At 50.0% G+C, this 20476-nt stretch overlaps 1 protein-coding gene across 1 annotated transcript in view; it reads left to right on the top strand.

Annotated features, from left to right (window-relative positions):
• Positions 1-20476, top strand: part of SHISA6 (shisa family member 6) — a gene marked incomplete at its 5' end in the record, with an annotated part of 259216 nt that continues 238740 nt past the window's right edge. Inside the window, one exon of the mRNA XM_010843187.1 lies at positions 1-371. Within this exon, the coding sequence (XP_010841489.1) occupies positions 1-371 (371 nt within the window). The remainder of the gene's footprint in view (positions 372-20476) is intronic.

Genomic DNA, 20476 nt, shown 5'->3' with positions numbered 1-20476 from the left:
ACCTACGAGACGTGCTGGGGCTACTACGACGTGAGCGGCCAGTACGACAAGGAGTTCGAGTGCAACAACAGCGAGAGCGGCTACCTGTACTGCTGCGGCACCTGCTACTACCGCTTCTGCTGCAAGAAGCGCCACGAGAAGCTGGATCAGCGCCAGTGCACCAACTACCAGAGCCCGGTGTGGGTGCAGACGCCCAGCACCAAGGTGGTGTCGCCGGGGCCCGAGAACAAGTACGACCCGGAGAAGGACAAGACCAGCTTCACCGTCTACATCACCTGCGGGGTGATCGCCTTCGTCATCGTGGCCGGCGTCTTCGCCAAGGTCTCCTACGACAAGGCCCACCGCCCGCCGCGGGAGATGAACATCCACAGGTGAGAGCGGCCGCCCGGGGTGAGTGGGGGGCCCCGCCCGTCCCCCCAGCCTCTCTCCCGGCTGCTCACCCCTCTTGTCAGGCGTCCCTGTCCTCCTGGCATCTCACCCACCGCCCTCCCCGGGCTGCCTTCACTCTCTTAAGTCAACTTCCCTCCCCTGCCTCTTTGACGGGCAATAAATCAGTCTTCGGCGCCCTCTGCTCCATTTCTTCAGAACCGGGAACGCACGCTTTGGTTGGTAGGGACATTTACAGGGCCAAATAGATATTGGTGGAATCCAGAGTTTGAGTGTAAGAATTGCGCACCTTCCAATAATCCCGGGTGGGGTTCCAGGGTGCAGGTTTCATGGCAGGTGGGCACCTCGCTGTAGGCGCTTATTGCATTTGGTTTTCTGAATCAAGCCAGAGCAGTCATCTTGGATATAGGGAGCTGAACAGTGTTGGAACCTTACTGAAAAGAGTGTGGACTGAATGTTCCCGGGTGTTTAGAGAGATGGGGGTGATGGGGAAAGGGAGCCTCCTGGGTAAGCAGGAATTCAAATCTGTGCATTCCGTCTTGACCAGGGGCAGATGGTTTCTCTTCATTGCATCCTGTCGAGTAGGATGCTTATCTGCCCTGCTGAGACTGGAGGACTTGTTCTTTTAAGCCCTGTGGGCAGAACTCAGAGTGAATGCTGCTTGCTATGTTCAACCCGGTGGGCACCTTTCACTGCTTACACCAGGGAGGCAGTGGGGGGCTGCCTCCTGCCAAAACTTACGCCAAGGGCTCAAGATATGGTTGTCCAGCGTTCCACCCTGACTGCCTCCCACCCCACCACCCTAGCTTCCGGAGCACCCCTTGGGAGGTCCAAGCCGAGGGAATGGGGAAACCAGGCTCTCTTTACAACTCAGGAAACCATGCACCCAGGGGACACAAGCTCAGCTCTGATAAATGGCTGGACATGGTTCAGCAGAGTCTTTCAAGGAACGAACCCTGCCCTGGGGTTCTCCATTTCTGGCACATGATGTGGGCACTGCCCTAGTCATGGAGACCACCCCTCAGACCAGCCCTCCTTCTGAGTTTGCCTGCAGGCTCCCACCCAGAGTCCTAGAGCTTCAGCTCATCTCTGCACTTGGCTTGTTATCCTTTTAGCCTGAAAACCTTCTTCCCTCACTGCTGAGGACATTAATCACCTGTACCTTGATGAAGAGAGAGAAAGGCAGATAGAAATTTCTGGGCATCTCTTTTTTTTCCCCCTGGATACTGAGGGTGTTGAAAAAAGATGATGCTCTGTGGCTGATTTTGAGTCAAAATCCACAAAGTATGAGTACTTGAATACTGACAAACTTGAGTGTTGGAACTGAGCTTCCCAAAGGAGATGGGTTTATCGTCATCGCTCATTAATCCTGAAGCACCGTTGCTCCATCCCACCCCAACCTTGTCTCTCAGGGTATAAGTCAGTGGCTGGAGGGAAAATGATGGAGGAGTTGTGATAAATAGTTTGTGGTCAGTCCTGGTTCTTAAAAGCAGAGGGCCGGGGGGTGAAGAGCAAAATAAGGGCAAGGCATTCTGTCCTTCGGGTTTCATCTGGCAAAGAATCCTCTCTCTTGGCTCCCCTTCCTGAAGCAGGTGTGCGGGGTCCTTATTCCTCTGCTTCTGCCTCCAGGTTCCCAGGGTTGTCCACCTCCGCTTTCTTTGACTGTTCTGGCCTCTCGTCACCCCTTCCAGGCTGGCTGTGGTCTCTGGCTGGCTGATTCCCACGAAGCTTTCTTTGGGTTTCTCTCGTCCCCAGGCCGTTCTTGTCTGCACCCCTTGGGGAAACCTGTCCCTTGTCTTTTCCTCTACCTCTTACTGAGTTTATTCATCATCCTCTGGGAGGATGCAGGTGGCCCAAGGAGGCTGGCGCTGGCCTCTGTCCTGTGGGCTGTGACCTTGGAGGGAGACATCCCTGTTGCCTCACCACACTGAATCCCCAACCCACTCCAAACTAGGGTGACTACTGTGTATAGGGGTGTGCAGCTCAGTGTGATGCTGTGGGGGCCGTTTCTCTCCGAGCTTGGGGGAGAGAGGTAGCCATGGGAAGGGTGATGAGTTTCGGCCCTCAGACCATTATGTAAATGTGGGCTGTTTCTCCCTCAAATTCACCTCCGATTTTATTCAGTTCACAGCACCTCTTCCAGCAGCTGCAGGCTCGCCTGATCAGTGCTTGGGAAGCTGTCGTGTTGATGCTTGTTAGGTAGGGGACAGAGCCTGTCTCTGTGTTTAAGGGGGTGGGGGAGGGGATGGAGCATGAGCGAGCCATCTAGGACACTCCCCGAGTGACCTTGGGCAGATCAGAGAAACTTATTTTTCAGTTCTGGACCACTTAGGCACATCGCAGCCCACCCCAACCTCTCCCTTACCAGGCGTGGCAGGGTGAGTTTGCACATTAGCAGGAGATGCCCACTGACTCCTGGGTGTGCCCACGTGGTACCACCATGCTCCCACTTTGCTTGGAGGTCACTGTTTGCTGTCCCAGGGAGTTTGGGGTACAGATTGTCTTGTTTGGCAGGGGAGAAAGAGATAAATATTCACACTGTAATGAGTCCTCCCTGGAGAAAGCGAGGGAGAAGGAATGTGTACTCCTCAGAGGTCCAAGGAGGAGGTGGGACGTGGGCTCTGTTCCGTACTCCTTGAAATAGTTCAGGAAAGGCATTTCCTTTCTGAGACGGCAAAGGTTATTTGACTTGTTCCAGCGTATGAGCCTCTGTGAAGATGGTAGATGGGCAGATGGGCTGAACAGGAGGGACGTTTGTGGGAGCGATAGAAGGGTCAAAAGAAGGATGTGCCTCAAGATGGGCCATCTGCCTCCTCAGGTGTCCAAGCCTGGCTGGCCCTCCGCCTGCCCTGCGCGCACCCCTCAGGGTGGGCCTCCCTCTCCCTTCTCCAGCCCCTGCAGGGAGGAACAGATTTAGTCTTTTCCAGAAGTGATTAGACCTTGCCGTCTGTGTGAGCCATCCCCTTGCGCCCCGCATCTGCAGGGAACCCACCAGCTCTCACACCGAAGCATGTGAGCACGGACTCTCAGCTGGACCCCAGGGCGGGGAGAGAGGTGGCCTTGGGGACCAAAGATGGAGCCGGGCTCTGGTTCTGGAGAGCCCTGGACATCACGCGCCTGCCTTTCCCACCTGGGACCCCACTTCCCACCAGGATCTCAGCCTCATCTGGCCCTTTCCTTTGTACCTGCCCAGGCTGAGACTCAAGCTGCCGGACCATAGGTTGTCCCCGGGTCCCCGCTGAGCTCAGTGTTCCCAAACAGCTTTGGCAACGCTTCCCTGGGGCTGTCTGTTCAGTGAGGGCCTGCCGAGGCCTCCAGGGGCAGGGGCTCTGCCCAGAACATGGCTTCAGGGAAGGGCTCCCTGTTGACATTCAGTTCTGAACCAGCCCGCTCACATTCCAACCGGTTCCTTCCTCCTCCTCACCCTGTGTTGATTCATTAGAGTCTTGGAGATGAGAATCATTCTGAGGAACAGTGTGGCTTTTTTTTTTTTTAATGGCTAGTGAACAGATGGGTCAGGAAGCTTTTAGGATGCTGTAGGTGCAGTGGGTGAGGCCAGAGATGCCGGGGGTCTTCACTCTGCTGCCCAGGGATGAAGGATGGAGGAATTTAAGGTGCAGATGGGCATGGAGAAGTGCTCAGGGCTATGGGAAAAAAAACCTGAGCTGATGTCATTAGGGAAAAAGAAGCGTATTCATGACCCCAGGTAACCTAATCAAAATGGGCCTACATCTTGAGTTCTTCTGCTTATTTCTAGAAACATCAAGGGAACACTGTGTCCTACCTTTTCTGCCTACAGAAATTAATTACAAACCCGAAGAGCCCTGTTTTGTCCGCACAGGCCACGTAACTGTGGCAGCGGGACCACTCTGCCAACTGATTTAGTGAGTTCTCTTCCCAGGTTCCTGGTCAATGAATTGTCAAATCGCTTCAAACACTCCATTTTTTGAAGCACTGTGGGCTGACTAGAATGAATTGATCTAAACGAGAGTCAACTTGTATTTTGTTTTTATTTTTTTAAACTTCAAATATAGCAGTTTGAGGGAAAGGATAAAAAAAATGCATCTTGCCTTGGACTGAAGGTCTTAGCCTTGCATGTTTTCCATTTTCTTGGAGTTAAAAAAAAAAAACAAAATGCAGAGAGAGAGAAGTGAAATTGTGGAAGAATTTAAGAAGGCTTATGGGAGGAGGGATCAGGGGAAGGATACCAGGAAGACAGAAAGGAGCAAAAATAGGAAAGGGAGGAAGGTGACCAGGTGCCAGAGATGGATTGCATTGCCCAGATCCCCAGCTCTTGGTTTCCTCCTGACCCCTGCAGCCACGTGCGCGTGTGTTCAGTCAACAGATAAGCCCTGCCCACCGGCTATTGGCACCGAGCATTTCAAATCATAAAATGTAAGCCTGTTACCTTTGACCCATGAGGCTAAGCAGAGTTCAGTCTTAAATATATATATATATGTATCAATTCAGTCGCTCAGTCGTGTCCGACTCTTTGTGACCCCATGGACTGCAGCATGCCAGTCTTGGCTATGCCGGGTTTTAGTTGCAGCATGTGGGATCTAGTTCCCTGAGCAAGGATCGAGCCTGGGCCCCCTGCATTGGGAGCTCAGAGTCTTAACTACTGGACCGCCAGGGAAGTCCTTAAGCAGAGTTCCTTCTTGAGGGAGTGGGTCAGCCATGCAAAAATCCTGGCACTTGGGGAGTCCTCCCTGGAGCGTTGTTTGCTGTCTTCCTGGGTGCTCCACCCCCACCTCAGCCCTGGAAGGCGTGCACTTATGTCCCCTTTCCTGCCCACGCTCAGAGCACGTTCATTTGGAGAAACCTTCTACTGTGGTCCTAAGAGTTGACCCACAGTTTCCGGCTGCTAGGACACAGGAGGAGAAAGAGCCCAGTGCATTGTTTTCAGCCTGTTTTAATGAGAGATCAGAGTGAGTATGCAGTTGATTTCAGATCAACTGTGCAGGAAGCAGTGGTTAAGAGCTGAAAAAGTGAGCTGACCAAGAGATGATCCCAGACGGACAGGCCCTGGGGTCTGGGAGAGAAGGGAACTACTCAGAAAGAAGCTTCCTCTTCCTAACTCCTCTGCCTGGTTCTCCATGGCCTGAAGGGATGGTCCCAAGGTCTTCAGTTTGGCTCCTTCCCTAGAATCAGTGAGAATCCCCACCGAGTGGTGGCAGGAGCTCCCAGCCCCTGGCTGCTGGGTATCATCACTGGCCTTCTCTGCCACCCCCGTCCCTCCGCTCAAAGTCTCGCAGAAGCTTATTTTTGAAATTAGGATGAATTCAAGTGCATTTTGTCTTACATCCCTTGACAATATATATCCCATGGACCCACAGAGTTATGGTTTGAACTTCCTAGTGTAAAGACCATCTCAGATGGATGATGGGGAACGGAACTTTAATGGACTTGATGAGGGCCTGGGTTGCGTTCATTTTTGTGCATGTACTCAGTCTCTCAGTCGTGTCCAATTCTTTGTGACCCCACTGGCTGTAGCCCACCAGGCTTCTGTGCCCATGGAATTCTCCAGACAAGAATACTGGAGTGGGTTGCCATTTCCTTCTCCAGGGGATCTTTCCAACCCAGGGATCAAACTCGTGTCTTCAGTATTTCCTGCACTGGCAAGTGGATTCTTTTACCACTGAGCCCAAGTTTACGTTTGAAATACATTTAAAAATGTGATTCTCACCCCCCACCTCTATCTTAGGAAACACCTACCTTTTATTTCTCCCCAGGTCACATTTATGACTCCACACTGCCAGTGTCTTCATTTTCAGATGCTGCAGACAGGGACGAGGGCTTGGTGGGAAGGTTTATCAGTGCCCTCTCAGAAGGTCTCAGTTCCTTGGGCTTGAGCAGGCTTATTTATCACCCATTCAGGGCACATTGCTAACCTCATCTATATATATATATACACACATATATATATACACATATATTTAAATTTCTGGAAGTAAAACCAAAATGTTCTGAAAAGTCAGAGTAGTACTTTCTTTTCTTTTGTCATCCATGGGCGCAGAACCATAGAGTTTTTATTGCAGTCTAGTCATTTAACTTAGCTCTCTAATTTTGTAAGCCAAGCAGCTGGAGCCCAGGGAGGCCAGATGACAATGCCAAGGGTCCCCAGGGAGGGAATGAGTGATCTTGAACTAGAAGGTGCTGGTGTCCTGGGCCAACAGGTCAAGCCTTATCTTCTCACCCGGTGGAAAATCTCCTCTATTTTACTTTATGTATGTGTGTCTTAGTCATCACCAGATAACTTTCAGATATTTAGAGATGTGAGTGACAGCCTTCTCCCTCCTCCTACTTCCCTACATTTTTTTTTCAAGCCCTTTTCTCATTCATTTTTTTCCATCCACTAAAATGACTTCCATTCACTTCCTTGGTCCCTGGCAGTTTCTCCGAATTCCTTTGTAAAGGGCAGTACCCTGCTCTGAGGTTATTATTATGATCCTTTAATAAGAGCTGAGTAATGCAGACCATTTGAAGAAGGAAAATACAGCACAAGCCAAAGAGTTGTGAACCAGAGCAATGGGTCGTGGATAAAACTATGGGCAGAAACCTGTAATTAAACACACGGGCTGTAAATGCCTTCTATCTCTCCCAGCGATGGGTGGGGATGCTGGAACCCACCAGGTAGATGCACGTTTCAGTTTTTGCCAGAGACCAGAGCACCCCTGATAGCTCAGTTGGTAAAGAATCCCCCTGCAATGCAGGAGACCTCGGGTTGATTCCTGGGTTGGGAAGATCTGCTGGAGAAGGGATAGGCTACCCACTCCAGTATTCTTGGGCTTCCCCTATGGTTCAGCTGGTAAAGAATCTGCCCGCAGTGCAGGAGACCTGGGTTCGATCCCTGGGTTTGGAAGATCCCCTGGAGAAGGGAATAGCAACCCACTCCAGTATTCTGGTTTGGAGAATTCCATGGACTGTATAGCCCATGGGGTGGCACAGAGTCAGACACGACTGATTGATTTTCACTTTCAGAGTGCCCCCAGACATTCCTTGGCCCCCAAAGTGGGTGATTTCAGGTCTGTCCTCCAGGACGGCTCCTGCATGTAAGACAGCTCTATGAGCCACGGAAGCACCTTCATTGGTGCTCATCTTGCTGTTTCTCAGCTCTGGGTCGAGACACCACAGGGCCAGGGTGCTTATAAATTGAGGGGACCAGAGAAGCTTTGAGGAGGATGACTGATGAATCTGGAAACTTGGGTTCCATCATTCTGTTGAAATTCACCTCTGTGGTTTGCAGTTTGGGGTTTTTGCCTGCAACATGCCCAAGTCCTCCTGGAAAAGAAGCAGGATGTACCTGTCCTTGTGTGTCATCCTTCTCGGTGGTCGCCTTGGGAAGCCATCTGCCGATTCTTCCCCAGAAATTTTCACCGCGGTTCCTCTCTTGGAAGTGCTTTCAGAGCCCATGTGTGTTGTTTTGACTTTTCATCACACTAGCATATTTTTATCCTCCTAGGGTAGATGGTTATAAGCATCGATGTCGTGGGGCTGAGGCTGATGAATGAAAGAGGTGTTTGGCTGGTTACTGATCAGAAAGGAGGGAGACCCGCTTGCCCAGGGGCTGCGTCAGCTGCCTCCAAAGGCAGGTGCCCAGAGGAGGCATCCCGGTACTAAATGCATTCGAGTCCTCTGCTCGTGATGACCGCTAGGAAAGGGCCCCTCCCTACATGGAAGGGTGATTACTGCCCTTAAGAAAAACAGCTTTGTGTTCTCACAATGTGTCTCAGCAGACAGCAGAGGAGCTGGGAGAGGGGAAAAAAGGGGGTTCAATGTGTAGCAAAGGGCTCAAATAACCACCCAGAAAAGATTAAAAATGGTCTCACATTTCTGCATGAGATAGTAGACAGGTAGCCCAACTTTCCTAGTTTGATTCTGAGGGTAAAGGGACCCAATTTCTTTGGGATGCATGCGGCCAGGCATGGGAGTCAGAGCCGGGTGCCTGCCACGCTCTGACTTCCCTCACCTCCATCAGAAATGCCAGCACCTCTGCAGTTTGGCACTCAGATGAGGTCACCGCTTGGGCTACACAGCTACTGATGAAGCAGAAGTGTTTGCAAGCATAGAAAGATGGGGTTTCCGGTGAGCGTTGCTGGGAGAGTCCTCGCGTGATAACTGCGCCTCCCCAGACCCCCAAAAGTACATTCGTTCCATGGGGTTGATCACAGAAATGGAGCCAGGATGGGGCAGGCTGAGTTTAAGGGCAGGTGACAAGGAGCCACCAGGTGTAGCAGTTGTGGTCAAGTCTTGTTTCTCTTTGGTGCTGGGGAGGTGGTGGGCTGCGCTGCTGTGGGTGGGGCAGGGTGCCTTCTTCTCAGTTGGGAGCCAGTGGGTGCTGAGGGGCTGGGGCAAAGCCTCTGCTCCCACCAGCTCCATACGGTCACTCTGGAGCACTCTGGGAGGGGTCAGTTCTGCTCTGCGGCTGGCCGTGCCCCTCCCTCTGCTCAGGCATCCAGAAGTGTCTCCCTGGAGCTTCTGACGCACGACCGCATCACCCGTCACTCCAGAAAGCCGATGTTGAGGACCTGAGAGCTCAGTTAGGTGAGGACTCAAGGTCATGTGGATGAAGCAGGGGTTGCAGGGGATGGGGAAATACTCAGAAGAGCACCCCTCCTCCAGGACTTCCCTCTGTACCTGGCATCCTGTGTGAGCTCACTGCATCCTTTTACCACCCTGAGTCTGGAGCCCGTTTAACAGATGACAGAATCAACTCAGAGAGGCTTAGTAACTTGCCCAAGATCACACAGCTAGTCCTTAGCTGGCCACTGTCTCCTTTGTGGGCCAGCAGGTCACCTGGCTCTCACCTTCCTGAACATAAATGAGTCAGTGATGCTTAGACTACTTGAGAAAGCAAAGAAATTGTCCCCTGTTGTTATTCAGTCACTCAGCTGTGTCCAGTTCTTTGTGACCCCATGGACAGCAGCACACCAGACTCCCCTGTCCTTCACTATCTCAGAGTTTGCTCAAACTCATGTCCATTGAGTTGATGATGCCATCCAACCATCTTATCCTCTGTCGCCCCCTTCTCTTCCTGCCCTCAATCTTTCCCAGCATCAGGGTCTTGTCCCCTGAGATGTGTCATTTCTGTAAGGGACTGGAGAATGAATGACCTAAGGACCGGGGTACCTCGAACCTGGGCTGGTGGCCTCACTTGCATTGCATGCAGGCATAAGGCACCCGAGGCAGTGAAAAGGGCTTCTCTTCGAGAATGGATTATACTGGTGGAGGATTGTGAAGACAATACCAAGAAAAGGTAAAAAGTAAAAACACACAAAAACACACTGGTTTTAATTGGAAAAAAAAAGACCATAAAACAACTTCTCCCTTAAACCATTGCAATATTGAAAGGACGCCCCCAGAGCAATTCTGCAGGAGTCCTGGCTCCTGAGAGGAAAGAAGCGATTTGAGGGGCGAGAGGATGGACCTCGCGCCATTCTCAGTTTTAATTACAAAGATGTACAGCTCACAAACAGCTCCATTTATCACAGCTCCCCACTCTGCCCCATTTATAACATCGAGCACAGCACTCGCCAGACCCAGAATCCCGGCCAGCTCACGCTGCCTCCCCGCTCTACTTCTGCTCTTTCTCGTCTCGATGTTCTGCGCCTTGCGTTCTCATTCCTCAATCTTCACTGGAGTTTCTCTGCTTCTCCAGGCCTCAAGCCCTCTGTCCTGAAAAGCCCATGAAAAGGAAAGAGCCCTGGGTTTTGCTCTCTAGCTTCAGCCATCTTGACCGCTGGCGGTGGTCATGGTCATGGTTACAGCCATGGTGGTGGTCCCTGGCAGAGCTCACATTCCTGGGTCTGCAGCTTAGGTCCTTAACCCTCTGATCAAGGCAGGTGTGGGAGCGTGGAGGTTTCTGGGCACTGTTTGCAGCCCCTACCCTGGTCAGAGGGGCAGGAGAACCCTGGACCCTCTTTCCCTGGAGCCACTGTCCCCACCTCGGGACCCATGGAAGCTGAGTTCCAGCCGGGCTCTGGGTGGCCATGCACTTGGCCCCGTTCCCCAGCGTTTGGAAGGGGAGTCACAGCTTTCTGCAGGCTTCACAAACACTCTCATTCTTCCTTGCTTTTTTGGCATTTGGTCTCGTGTACTGTTCCCATTAGCTCCGACATTAAAGTCTCATTACTTAGGACATCTGTCCTCTGGACAGAGTCGCCATTCCCTCAGCCAAATATCCTCTTCTGGGAGGGAGGCTTCCCACCCAGACAGTCAACACTTCCCTCTTCCTTCCATCCTGCTGGTCCAACGAAGAGGGATTTGAACCCTGGGAGTAGGGGCCAGAGTGAGAAGGAGGGGAATATGTCCAGAACCCATCCACCACCCCACCTACCCCGGACTCTGAGGTCCTGGGGTACAGACCCCCGGGATCTGGGGCAGGGAGGGGGCCGAACCCCATACTAGCAAAGAAGATGTGTCCAGGAGAACTTTGCTCCCTCAGTCCTCTGATCAGCCTCGGATCCTGTTGGTAGGGCCTCTGGCCTCAGTCACCCCCATGTCTGGGCAACTGAAGGTGGCCCTATGTTAACCAGCCCACGTGCTGAAGCTGCTCCAGAACTTTTGGAAGAATCTGGACTCCAGTCTCCCTCTTGGATCTTCTCTGCCTTTTTATTGTATCCTGAGAAGCCTGCCTGAATATTCCCAAGAATGCTGTCCCGTTGGCTTGGAAGGCTCTTCGGGCTAAGGGAACTCACTCAGCTCTTCTGTTCTCAGATCCTCAGCAGCCAGCTTCTTACCCACCTCTGGGCCAGCGCCCCCTCCCCCACCCCGGGCATCTGCGAAGAGAACCCGGCTTTCAGCAGAAGATCTGCCGCTTCTCCGTCTTTTAAGTCACATCATTAAAATGTTGCTTCTTGTTCCTTTCGGTGTCTTTGACCACCACGGCCTCTGTCTCTATCTGTCCTTCTTTTGATTCCTCCTCTGTTGAGAGTCCTTTTATTCCTTTGCTCGCTTCCTCTAGTCCTCCTCCTTAAACTTGTCCTGTCCTGCTGTAACTTCATTAGACTGCATCGATTCAGACTCTGCTAATTCAAAATTTATCCAAATGGGACCTCGGCGAAGTTGCTTTTCTTTTCTCTTGTCTGATAAAAAGCTGATGAACAGATTAATAACTCAGACGAGACCACAGGGATGGTACGGGGTGCATCCACCAGCCAGAAAGACAGACTGTGTTCAAGCGGGCTCTTCTGCAGACAATCGGCATGCTAATTACAAATCATTCTTATCTCTTCAATAAAGTAGCTCTCCGAAGATCAATTTTTTTTTTTTTAGCCTAGTTGGTAATCCTGCAATGGCCCAGGAAGCAGTAAAAATGCATTTCCTTTCAAGTGTGTTATAATTTCCACGTCTGTGTTATTGAGTGGGATTACTAGCCTGCCCCCATTTCTGCTGGATTGGTGATGCTTGCCCGTCGAGCTGCTTCAGATTCCCTTTTGAATTCCCTCTGGGGCTCCCACTAATTTCCCTTCTTTTTGTTTTCTGTTCTTTTGTATTTCCCTGAGGTTTTAGAATCCGTAAACTCTCTCGCTCTCAGCTTTGATGGATTATGCCACCACGTGGGGCTCCCCTCACTCCCTTGGGCCACAAGATGACCAGCTGGGCATGAGAGGTTAGGGACCTAGAAGCAGACAGGATGGCTGGCCCTGTCTCTGGGTTTAAGAGGACAGAGATCTCTGTCTTGCCTCCATCCGTTCTTTCCCTATTATCTGTTCCTGCATCTCCGTCCCGACACCACTCTTTGAACTGACCAGGCAGCATTGCACCCACTGTAGGACAAGATAGGATGTCCCTGTTATTGTTCAGCGGCTAAGTCTTGTCCGACTCATTCTGAAACTCCATGGACTGCAGCACGCCAGGCTTCCTTGTCCTTCACTCTATCCCAGAGTTTGCTCAAACTCGAGTCCATTTGGCACACCACTCCAGTGTTCTTGCCTCGAGAACCCCATGGACAGTATGAGAAAGGATATCCTTAGAGGCATCCTTACAGGAAAGGACCTTGGCCTCTTTCCCTTGGCCTGCTTTGGTGGCTCTTGAGGGACCCCTAGCTAAGCCCCCTTCCTCTCACTCCTGGAGGTCAGCATCTGTCTTTCTATGCCTTAGAGCGTTTCCTGAAGATAGGAAGCAGGCTCATCACAACTTCTGTCACTTTCTGTGCCCATGACCATGGGTGAGCCCCCTAGCGCTGCTCTGGCCTGTTGCCCTGCTCTGGGCTGGGAGACTCTCCGGTTGTGGAGGCGTGTTCTTCTCCAGCCCCTTCTGTTCTCAGCACACCTGAGAGGCTCAGGTCCACAGAGATAACTCGTGTCCTTAAATACGCGGCAGCCCTGGGCTGAAGGAGAAAATGCATTTTCCTCGCACACTGCACTCATATAAGAATGCTCTCTGCATGTGGCCTCCTGTGAATGCTTGTCTTTAACATCTTAAACTCATGGACCCTCTTGGTTCCCAGGGGCAGATGACACATTTTAGTGCCTCTCCCTGTGGGCGCCAGGTGTGTCTAGAGCTGGGGCTCCTTTTCCCCCTGGAGGTGGTACGTTCTCTTCCTCGGATGCAATTCTCGTTCAGTTAATTCTCGTGGGAAGCCAGTATTGACTTCCTTCTGAGGTCTGCCCACTGGAGCATGGGCTTCCCTGGTGGCTCAGCTGATAAAGAATCCACCTTCAATGCAGGAGACCCCAGTTTGATTCCTGGGTCAGGAAGATCCCCTGTAAAAGGGATAGACTACCCACTCCAGTATTCTTGGGCTTTCCTGGAGGCTCAGTCAGTACAGAATCTGTCTGCAATGCAGGAGACCTAGGTTCAATCCCTGGGTTGGGAAGATCCCCTGGAGGAAAGCCTGGCAACCCACTCTAGTATTCTTCCCTGAAGAATCCCCAAGGACAGAGGAGCCTGGTGGGCTACAGTCCATGAGGTCACAAACAGTCGGACACGACTGAGTGACTAAGCACAGTGGAGCAACCTCCACCCTTGGGTACCCCACCCTTTCAAAAGTTGCATTGATGTGAACTTGAACTTGGAAATGGCAATAATGTTTATAATTTTTTTTTTTAAGAAAGAAGGAAAGAAGAAAGAGAAAAGAAAACAAAGAAAAAGGGATGTAGGAAGAAGAAAGAAAAAGAATAACCGAATCTTTGGTAGAAAATGTTGCCCTGGTCCGTCTAACCCATTTGCCCTTTTAATGCCTGGACAGAATCCTCGTTTTGCTTTTTGCACCCTAGTGGAAGCCTGACTTGTGATGGTCTCGCAGGGAGGAATGGGCACTCAGCACTTGGCTTGCAAAATCCAAGTTCAGAGTTTGGCAAAGCTGGTGTGTGACCAGATGCATTTCTGACCTCAGGCCTGAGTGGAAAATATGGGCTGTAGGTGGTCCCTTCCAGAATGACCCGTAGCCACAGGCCTGCCATGTGGCTCCCTCTCCACGGCAGGCGTTTTGCCATCTGGCTTGCCTGAGTCAGCTGCCCGGCTCCCCTCTTCCACCTGTATACACGTGCTTTCCTTGTGGTTCTATTGGCTGAGGCTCTGTAGACCCTGGGAGGTTGTATTTGGATTTATTTATTAGTCAAGTATTTAAGTAGTACTTACAAGGTACCGGGTTCTGTTCTAAGTGCTCTACAAATACAAACTTATTTAATCCTCGTAATAACCCTAAGAGGTGGATGTTATTTTGAGACCTTAGTATTTTGGCCTTAGTTTTTCAATAAGGACACAGAACCTCAGGGCACTTAAGCAGCCACCTCATGATCACCAGTATCCTGAAAGTGAAGTGAAAAGTGTTAGTCACTCAGTCATGTCTGACTCTTTGTGACCCCATGGACTAGAGCCCTCCAGGCTCATCTGTCCTTGGAATTCTCCAGGCAAAAATACTAGTGTGGGTAGCCATTCCCTTCTCCAGGGGAATCTTCCTGACCCAGGGATCGAACCCGGTTCCCCTGCATTGCAGGCAGATTCTTTACCGTCTGAACCAGCAGGGAAGACCCACCAATATCCTGAGTTGTCAGAATTATGACCCAGGTAGTCTGGCTCCAGACTCCCATATTTAGCTAGTAGGTTATACTAGCTTCCTCTTGCCTCTCCTGTAGATTTATGCCTGTGCTTATAGCAAATCGAGAAGATGACTCCAGCAGTATCAACAATAAGAGCAGCGGCAGGTTCATTTATTAGCTCGTCTATCACCTGGCTGCCCAAGTGGTCCTGCTAACAGATCTTGGTAGCATTTCCATTTCCCCATTTCCTAAGGGTAGCTGCCCTTCACCCATTCAGATCTTTGATGGATGCTCAGACAATCCTAAATGTTTCTGAAAAAGTCTGCATGTAGTGTAGATGCTACCGAATTTCCTAGGCCTGGGTAGATTTTCACGTGATTCGTGAGACAAGGGTGGTGCGTGGGGAGGAGACACTATTAGGGATGAATCACGGTTCCCTGGGATGTGCGTCGACTCTGTGCCAGGCCTGAGGCTGGCCGTGGGGGACAGGTGCCCACGGGGTTGCAGGGATTGCCCTGCTGGCCTGAAAAGCAAAGCAGGCCAGCTGAGCTTTCCCTTGCTAAGTTCGGCCGTGGTTATTGGCTGTGATGAATTCCGACTGGGCCGGGGACAACTCGGACCTGGGGAACGGCTGGGCGCAGATGCACAAACATTGTTATCACAACAAAAGAGATTCTCGCTATCCATTTGGAGCCTCTGTGTATGTGGAGAGCAGTCTTGTGCACACACAAAGCTGGCAGCTGTGTTTTTCAAGTGGACTGTGAGAGAACCAGGAAAAGGAGAACTGAATCAAGCCATTCTCCTTGGTCCATGTTTATTAAAAATATATTCACTTCAGTTGTCTGGAGTGTGTGTTTCAGAGGATAAAAGCACCCTGGCTGCCCAGCAGATAAGGATGAAGCTGAGGGGAGAGAGGATGCTGGCTATTTCCCGAGTGGCAGGGTCGAGTAAAAGCTCAGTCATCCAGGACTCAAATAACCAGAATATTTCATTTAACCAGAATAGAACGTCTACCCTCTACTTTTAGGAGAAATAGCGCAGAAGTAGCAATCAGAATTGTCCATGGTTCGTTCCGCAGTTTTTATAGGAATTCCATTTCCCAGCTTGTCTCCATCCCACTGAGTCTTCTCTGTGAAGAGAACTAAAGATTAGGTTGGTGGCCCTCTCATGGAAGAACCTTGCATTTTTTATAAGTAATTATATTCAGTATACTCTACTTAATTAGGCAGGAATGCTTTTAGAAAATTCTTCAAAAACAAGAGTGTTCTCATTAGTCGCTAGGAATAAAAAAACGTTAACCAGAATAGTCTTATTCATGGAATAGTTCATCTGTTTGGCCTTTTATCATCCCTATCCGAAAGCATAATTTTTTTTTTCCCTGCTCCTCCGGAAAAGAGAAAGGTCCTGATTAAGAGTCTCAACTCTCCGGCTTGCCTTGCTCTTGGTACTGAATAACGTACTGAACACCAGCTAGACTGATTTCCCCCCTTCCATGGTGTTTATGTGGCCCTGAGAGCCAGAGACATGGCAGAGGCAGAAGGCTGGCCTCCATTTGTTCTGCTTCAGCAAGCAGAAATATACATGGGATCTTCATGGAAAGTATGTGAATTGAGATCAAAAAGACTTTTGAGATAAACTAAGTGTTCCTAGCTTCCCCACTTCATCTAAGGGGAACCTAAGTTTTCCTTTCTGCTCAGTGAGTGATGATCAGGACAAAACAGTTCCAGGTATTTTATAGGGCACTCTTTTGCCACGTTTGTTTTCAAACTTGGAAACTCCGCAAAGTCCTGGGACTTCTGGATGGAGGGCAAGAACTCTGTAGAGTAGGGCTTGTGCAGAGCAGGGGTCTAATGAAGTGTACTGGTGTTCTACTCAAGGGTTTCATTTGGTGGAAGATTGCCTGCTAGCACAATGTAAAAACTTCCATTGCTGTTGATTTTGATGGTGATGACTCACTGAGGTGAATAGAAACGGGCAGTTGGGTGACCACTGAGTTCTGTCTGGGTAGCTTTTTCTACTAAAGATTAAACACACTGTGCAATGTCATATTCAGAGACCATTGTAGGAAAAAGTAAGTAGTAGGTGAAAAAATAAGTATGATTAAGTGATGGAGGATTGGAAGGAAGATGGGTGGATGGAGGATGGATAGATGGAAGGATGGATGGATGAACTGATGGAAGGATAGGTAGGTTGATGTTTGGGTAGATGGATGGGATGGATGGATGGATGAATAGACAGACAAATGGGTGAATGGATACTTCAGTGGTATAAAGTCAGCCTCTGTAGTTGAACCCACTTACATTTGAAATCTGGATTTACCGCTTATTAGCTGTGTAACGTTCAGAGTTAGAGTAGGAGAGGTTCAGAAAAAGAACGAGACTGGCATTCTACAGGAACAGATCACCTTTAATGAGGTGAGAAGGGGCAGCAGTCAGATTAGCGAGCTGCTGTACTTATCTAAGAAAAGAGTAAGTATATATAGGGATGTATGTAGAAAGCTACTGTCTTAAGGGGGCCTGTTCTTCTCCAAGGTTGCTGGGAGTAGTTATCTCTTAAACAGCTGGGGCAAGGAGTTCTGGAGATCAGCCAGAGGCTGGGCTGGCTTGGAGCTGGGCGTAGTCAACCTAAAGTCTGTTTTTTTCTTTGGGTGAGAAAGTTCTTTGTTTTGCCTAGAATGGTGGGGAGGACCTGCAGGGGAGTTTTAACTCCAGGCTACCTTGAGCCATGCAACTTTCCTTCAAGCTGTGTGACCTTGGGCAAGATATCTAACATCTCTTAGTCTTAATTTTCTCATCAGTAAACTATGGTTACCAATAGCACCTACTCTATAGGGTCCTTTTGAGGATTATATAAGATCACACATCAAAGAGTTTAGCACTATGTCTGGCACATAGTAATTGCTCAGTAAATTAAAGCCTTTAATTTCCCAAGCTGGCGGGAATATGAAGCAGAGTTATAACCAAGGTTTTCTTTACTTTTCTAATGTTAGGAAATAATTTGCCATTTTGAGACAGATTTCATGTCTTGAATGCAAGTAGCACATATCAGAATGTTGACTGGGCTTGGTCCCTACAGGGGTTGTGATAACTCAATACTTAGGAAAATGCAAACTCACTTTCCTTCCTTGAGACCACTGACAACATTAACCAAGGTGTTAAGCGAATGAATAATTGGTCTTGACCTGAACCACTCATAGACTAATTGTTTCTCCACGCCCAAATATTAACTGGCATTTGCTAAATTAGCAGACTCAGCTAGAAAGACTGGGAGAACTCATTCAAGCTGACAATTCCTGGGAAAGTGAGCAGAAGGACATCAGGACTCCAGCAAAGAAGCCCTGAGTTGAAATTTCAGTTCCATCAATGTTTCGGTCCTAGAATTAGCCTGAGCCTCAGTTTCGTGTTTAAAATTGGGGTAACTGTAGCTGTGAAGGTTCCAGGTTTGGTACAGGCACCATGCTGGATGAGGCAGGTGAGGCCCTGAGAACCCGTTCAGTGTTCTCCACGTGTAAGATGCAACTCAGTTCAGCAGATGGTTAACACACAAACAATGAGTCCTGAAGAACATGAACATTTCCTGGCTTGAGTGATCAGAATGACTGTTTTCCCTGCTCAGATTTGCTGCCCAATTAATTAACTCTCCCCTGCTTGCCACACATTCACAGACGCCAAGGAATCCATGTGCGGCGAACCAAAACAATTAGGTAGATAATTCAGGCAAAAAGCATCGCTTTGTTTCCTGTATCCAGATACTGCAGTGAAGTGGCTCTGGGGGAGGGGGAGGTTGGGGAGTTGGGATGAGCAGAACAGAGAACCAGATTCTTCAAGTTCTTAAATTAGAACCTCTGTAGTCGGCATGGGGGGCGGGGGGTGGGGCTGCCCTTGGCTGGGAACCGGCTTCAGTCCTCACTGGCCAGTCTCTCTCTCCCCCCTAGATTCTCTTTCCCCGGGAAGGTCTCTCTCTGATCCCTTCTCCCCATCTCTTGCCTTCTGGATCTCTTTCTTTCTCTGAGTTTCTCTTTGACTCTGTGTCCCATTTTCTCTCTGGCTCTGTCTGCCTGCCTGTTTCTGACCCTTTGATTCCATTCCCTGCCCCGCTCCCTGTCTCACCATCTCTGTTTACTCCCTCATCTCTGAATCTTGCCCTCTGCCTCTCTCTGGCTCTGAGGCTCTGACTCTCTTCCCATCTATTTGGCTCCTTTTCTGTCCATCTCTCCCCGACCCCCACTTCCCTTCTCTCTCTGTCTCTACCTCTGTCCCTCTGTTGCTCCCTTGCTCTCTCTCTCTCACTGTTTGACCTTCTCTCTCCCCTTCTTCTGAGTCTCTGCCCCTTCCTCCGATCCCTGAAAGAAATGGCCGCTCTATCGCAAAATCCCCTTCATTCTTCCTCAGTGACCAATTTTCTTTCCTACGGTGAGAAAGTAGCTCAGGCCTTAACCCATTTCCTCCGGCGTATCCAAATTAATTAGGTGAGGCTGGGATCGCACATTTCAGAATTAGAGTAATATTTATTGAGCACCCTGGAGAGAAGGAGATGGAAAGTGGAGAGGAACAGGAGTGAGGAGGGAGGTCACCGATCTGAGGAGCTGAGACAAGGGGGTGTGAGGTGGTGGACGGGGGCCCAGCACCATCCAGGAACAAGGACCACCTTTCTGACTGCCCGAGGATGCTGGGCAGGGGGGAACCCTAGTGGGGGCGGTGCTCAGGAGGCAGAGAAGCCTGCTGTGGGCGTGGCCTCCTCGGAACCACACAGGGCTGGGTCCCTGCAGCCTAGTTAGCCTGTCTGTTCAGCACATGTCCTTCTCCTTCGACTGGGCAGCCCAACGCAGCCCTGCCAACAGGCCACCTAGAGAGGGTATCACGCAAGTCATTACCTTCAGGAGGAGACAGCTTGGCTGTAACCCAGTTAGAACTCCTCCAGCAGCAAGCAGGGATGCTCTGGGGCACCTGATGTTCTCCAGAGAGGCGTCTTGCCCTTCACTTCTCAGCCCTCAGCATCGGCATGGCTTCTCAGGATTGAGTACCAAGAGCCACCCCTTACCCACCCCCAACCAATCCCAAGAGTCCTGATTGCAGGTTGAACATCTCTTCTTGGCCAGGTCCTCCTTGGCCAATAAGCCTGGAGTGAATCTGCTGTGGGTTTGCCATTTATACTGTCCATATGGACCGAAAGGATGCTGGGTTGAAAGCCCTACAAAGGCTGGGACGGAGATACTCTTCGCTCCTTTCTGTCTTTGAGTAATGGCCGAGCAATGTGCCAAGACCCAGAGATACACTGAACAGGTCAGACACACAAGATCCCCTGAATTTCAAGATGTTCGTCTCAGTGTTGCCAGCCCTGCTTGTCCCAGAGCCCAGTCCAGTGTCCCATCTTGGTAGATATTGCAGGAACTAGATTGCATTGAGCGTTAATCAAAGACCTACTTCACATAGTGCTATGTACATGTGGCTCAGAGTTTCTCAACCTCGCCAGCACTTTGGGTGGGATAATTCTTTGTGGGGGTGGAGCGGGGGGAGGCTGTCTTATGCAGTGTGGGATGTTTAGCAACATCCTCAGCTTCTGCCCACCAGTTGCCAATCGACTTCCCTCCCCAGTTGTGTGACAATCAAAAAATGTCACCAGACATTGCCACATGTCCCCTAAGGGGCAAAATCACTGTCATTCACGTAGATTTAGTCTTGACTTTCCGAAAACATGGACTTAACCACTTGACTCTGTTTCTTCTTCATAGATTTCCTTCATAGATAAGAACTTGAGAGGCAAGATAAACACAGAAAAAGAATGTAAACTTTTTTTTTTTTTTTGGTAATAGTCGCTTTATTGAGATGAAATTCACCTACTATAAAATTCATCCTGAAATTTAGAAGTGTCCAGTTCAGTGATTTTTGTACATTTTCAGAGTTCTCCAACTATCACCACTGTCTGGTTTTAGAATATTTTCATCATCCCCCAAAGAAAACCTGTACCTATTGATAGTCATTCTCCATTAACCCCTCCATTAGCTCCTAGTAGGGCTTCCCTCGGAGAAGGCAATGGCACCCCACTCCAGTACTCTTGCCTAGAGAATCCCATGGATGGAGGAGCCTGGTGGGCTGCAGTCCATG

This window comes from Bison bison, unplaced genomic scaffold (genome assembly GCF_000754665.1).
Source record: "Bison bison bison isolate TAMUID 2011002044 unplaced genomic scaffold, Bison_UMD1.0 scf7180017864180, whole genome shotgun sequence".
Classification (NCBI taxonomy): domain Eukaryota; kingdom Metazoa; phylum Chordata; class Mammalia; order Artiodactyla; family Bovidae; genus Bison; species Bison bison.
Note: the sequence above shows the minus strand (reverse complement) of the source record. Positions and strands in the feature narration are given on the sequence as shown.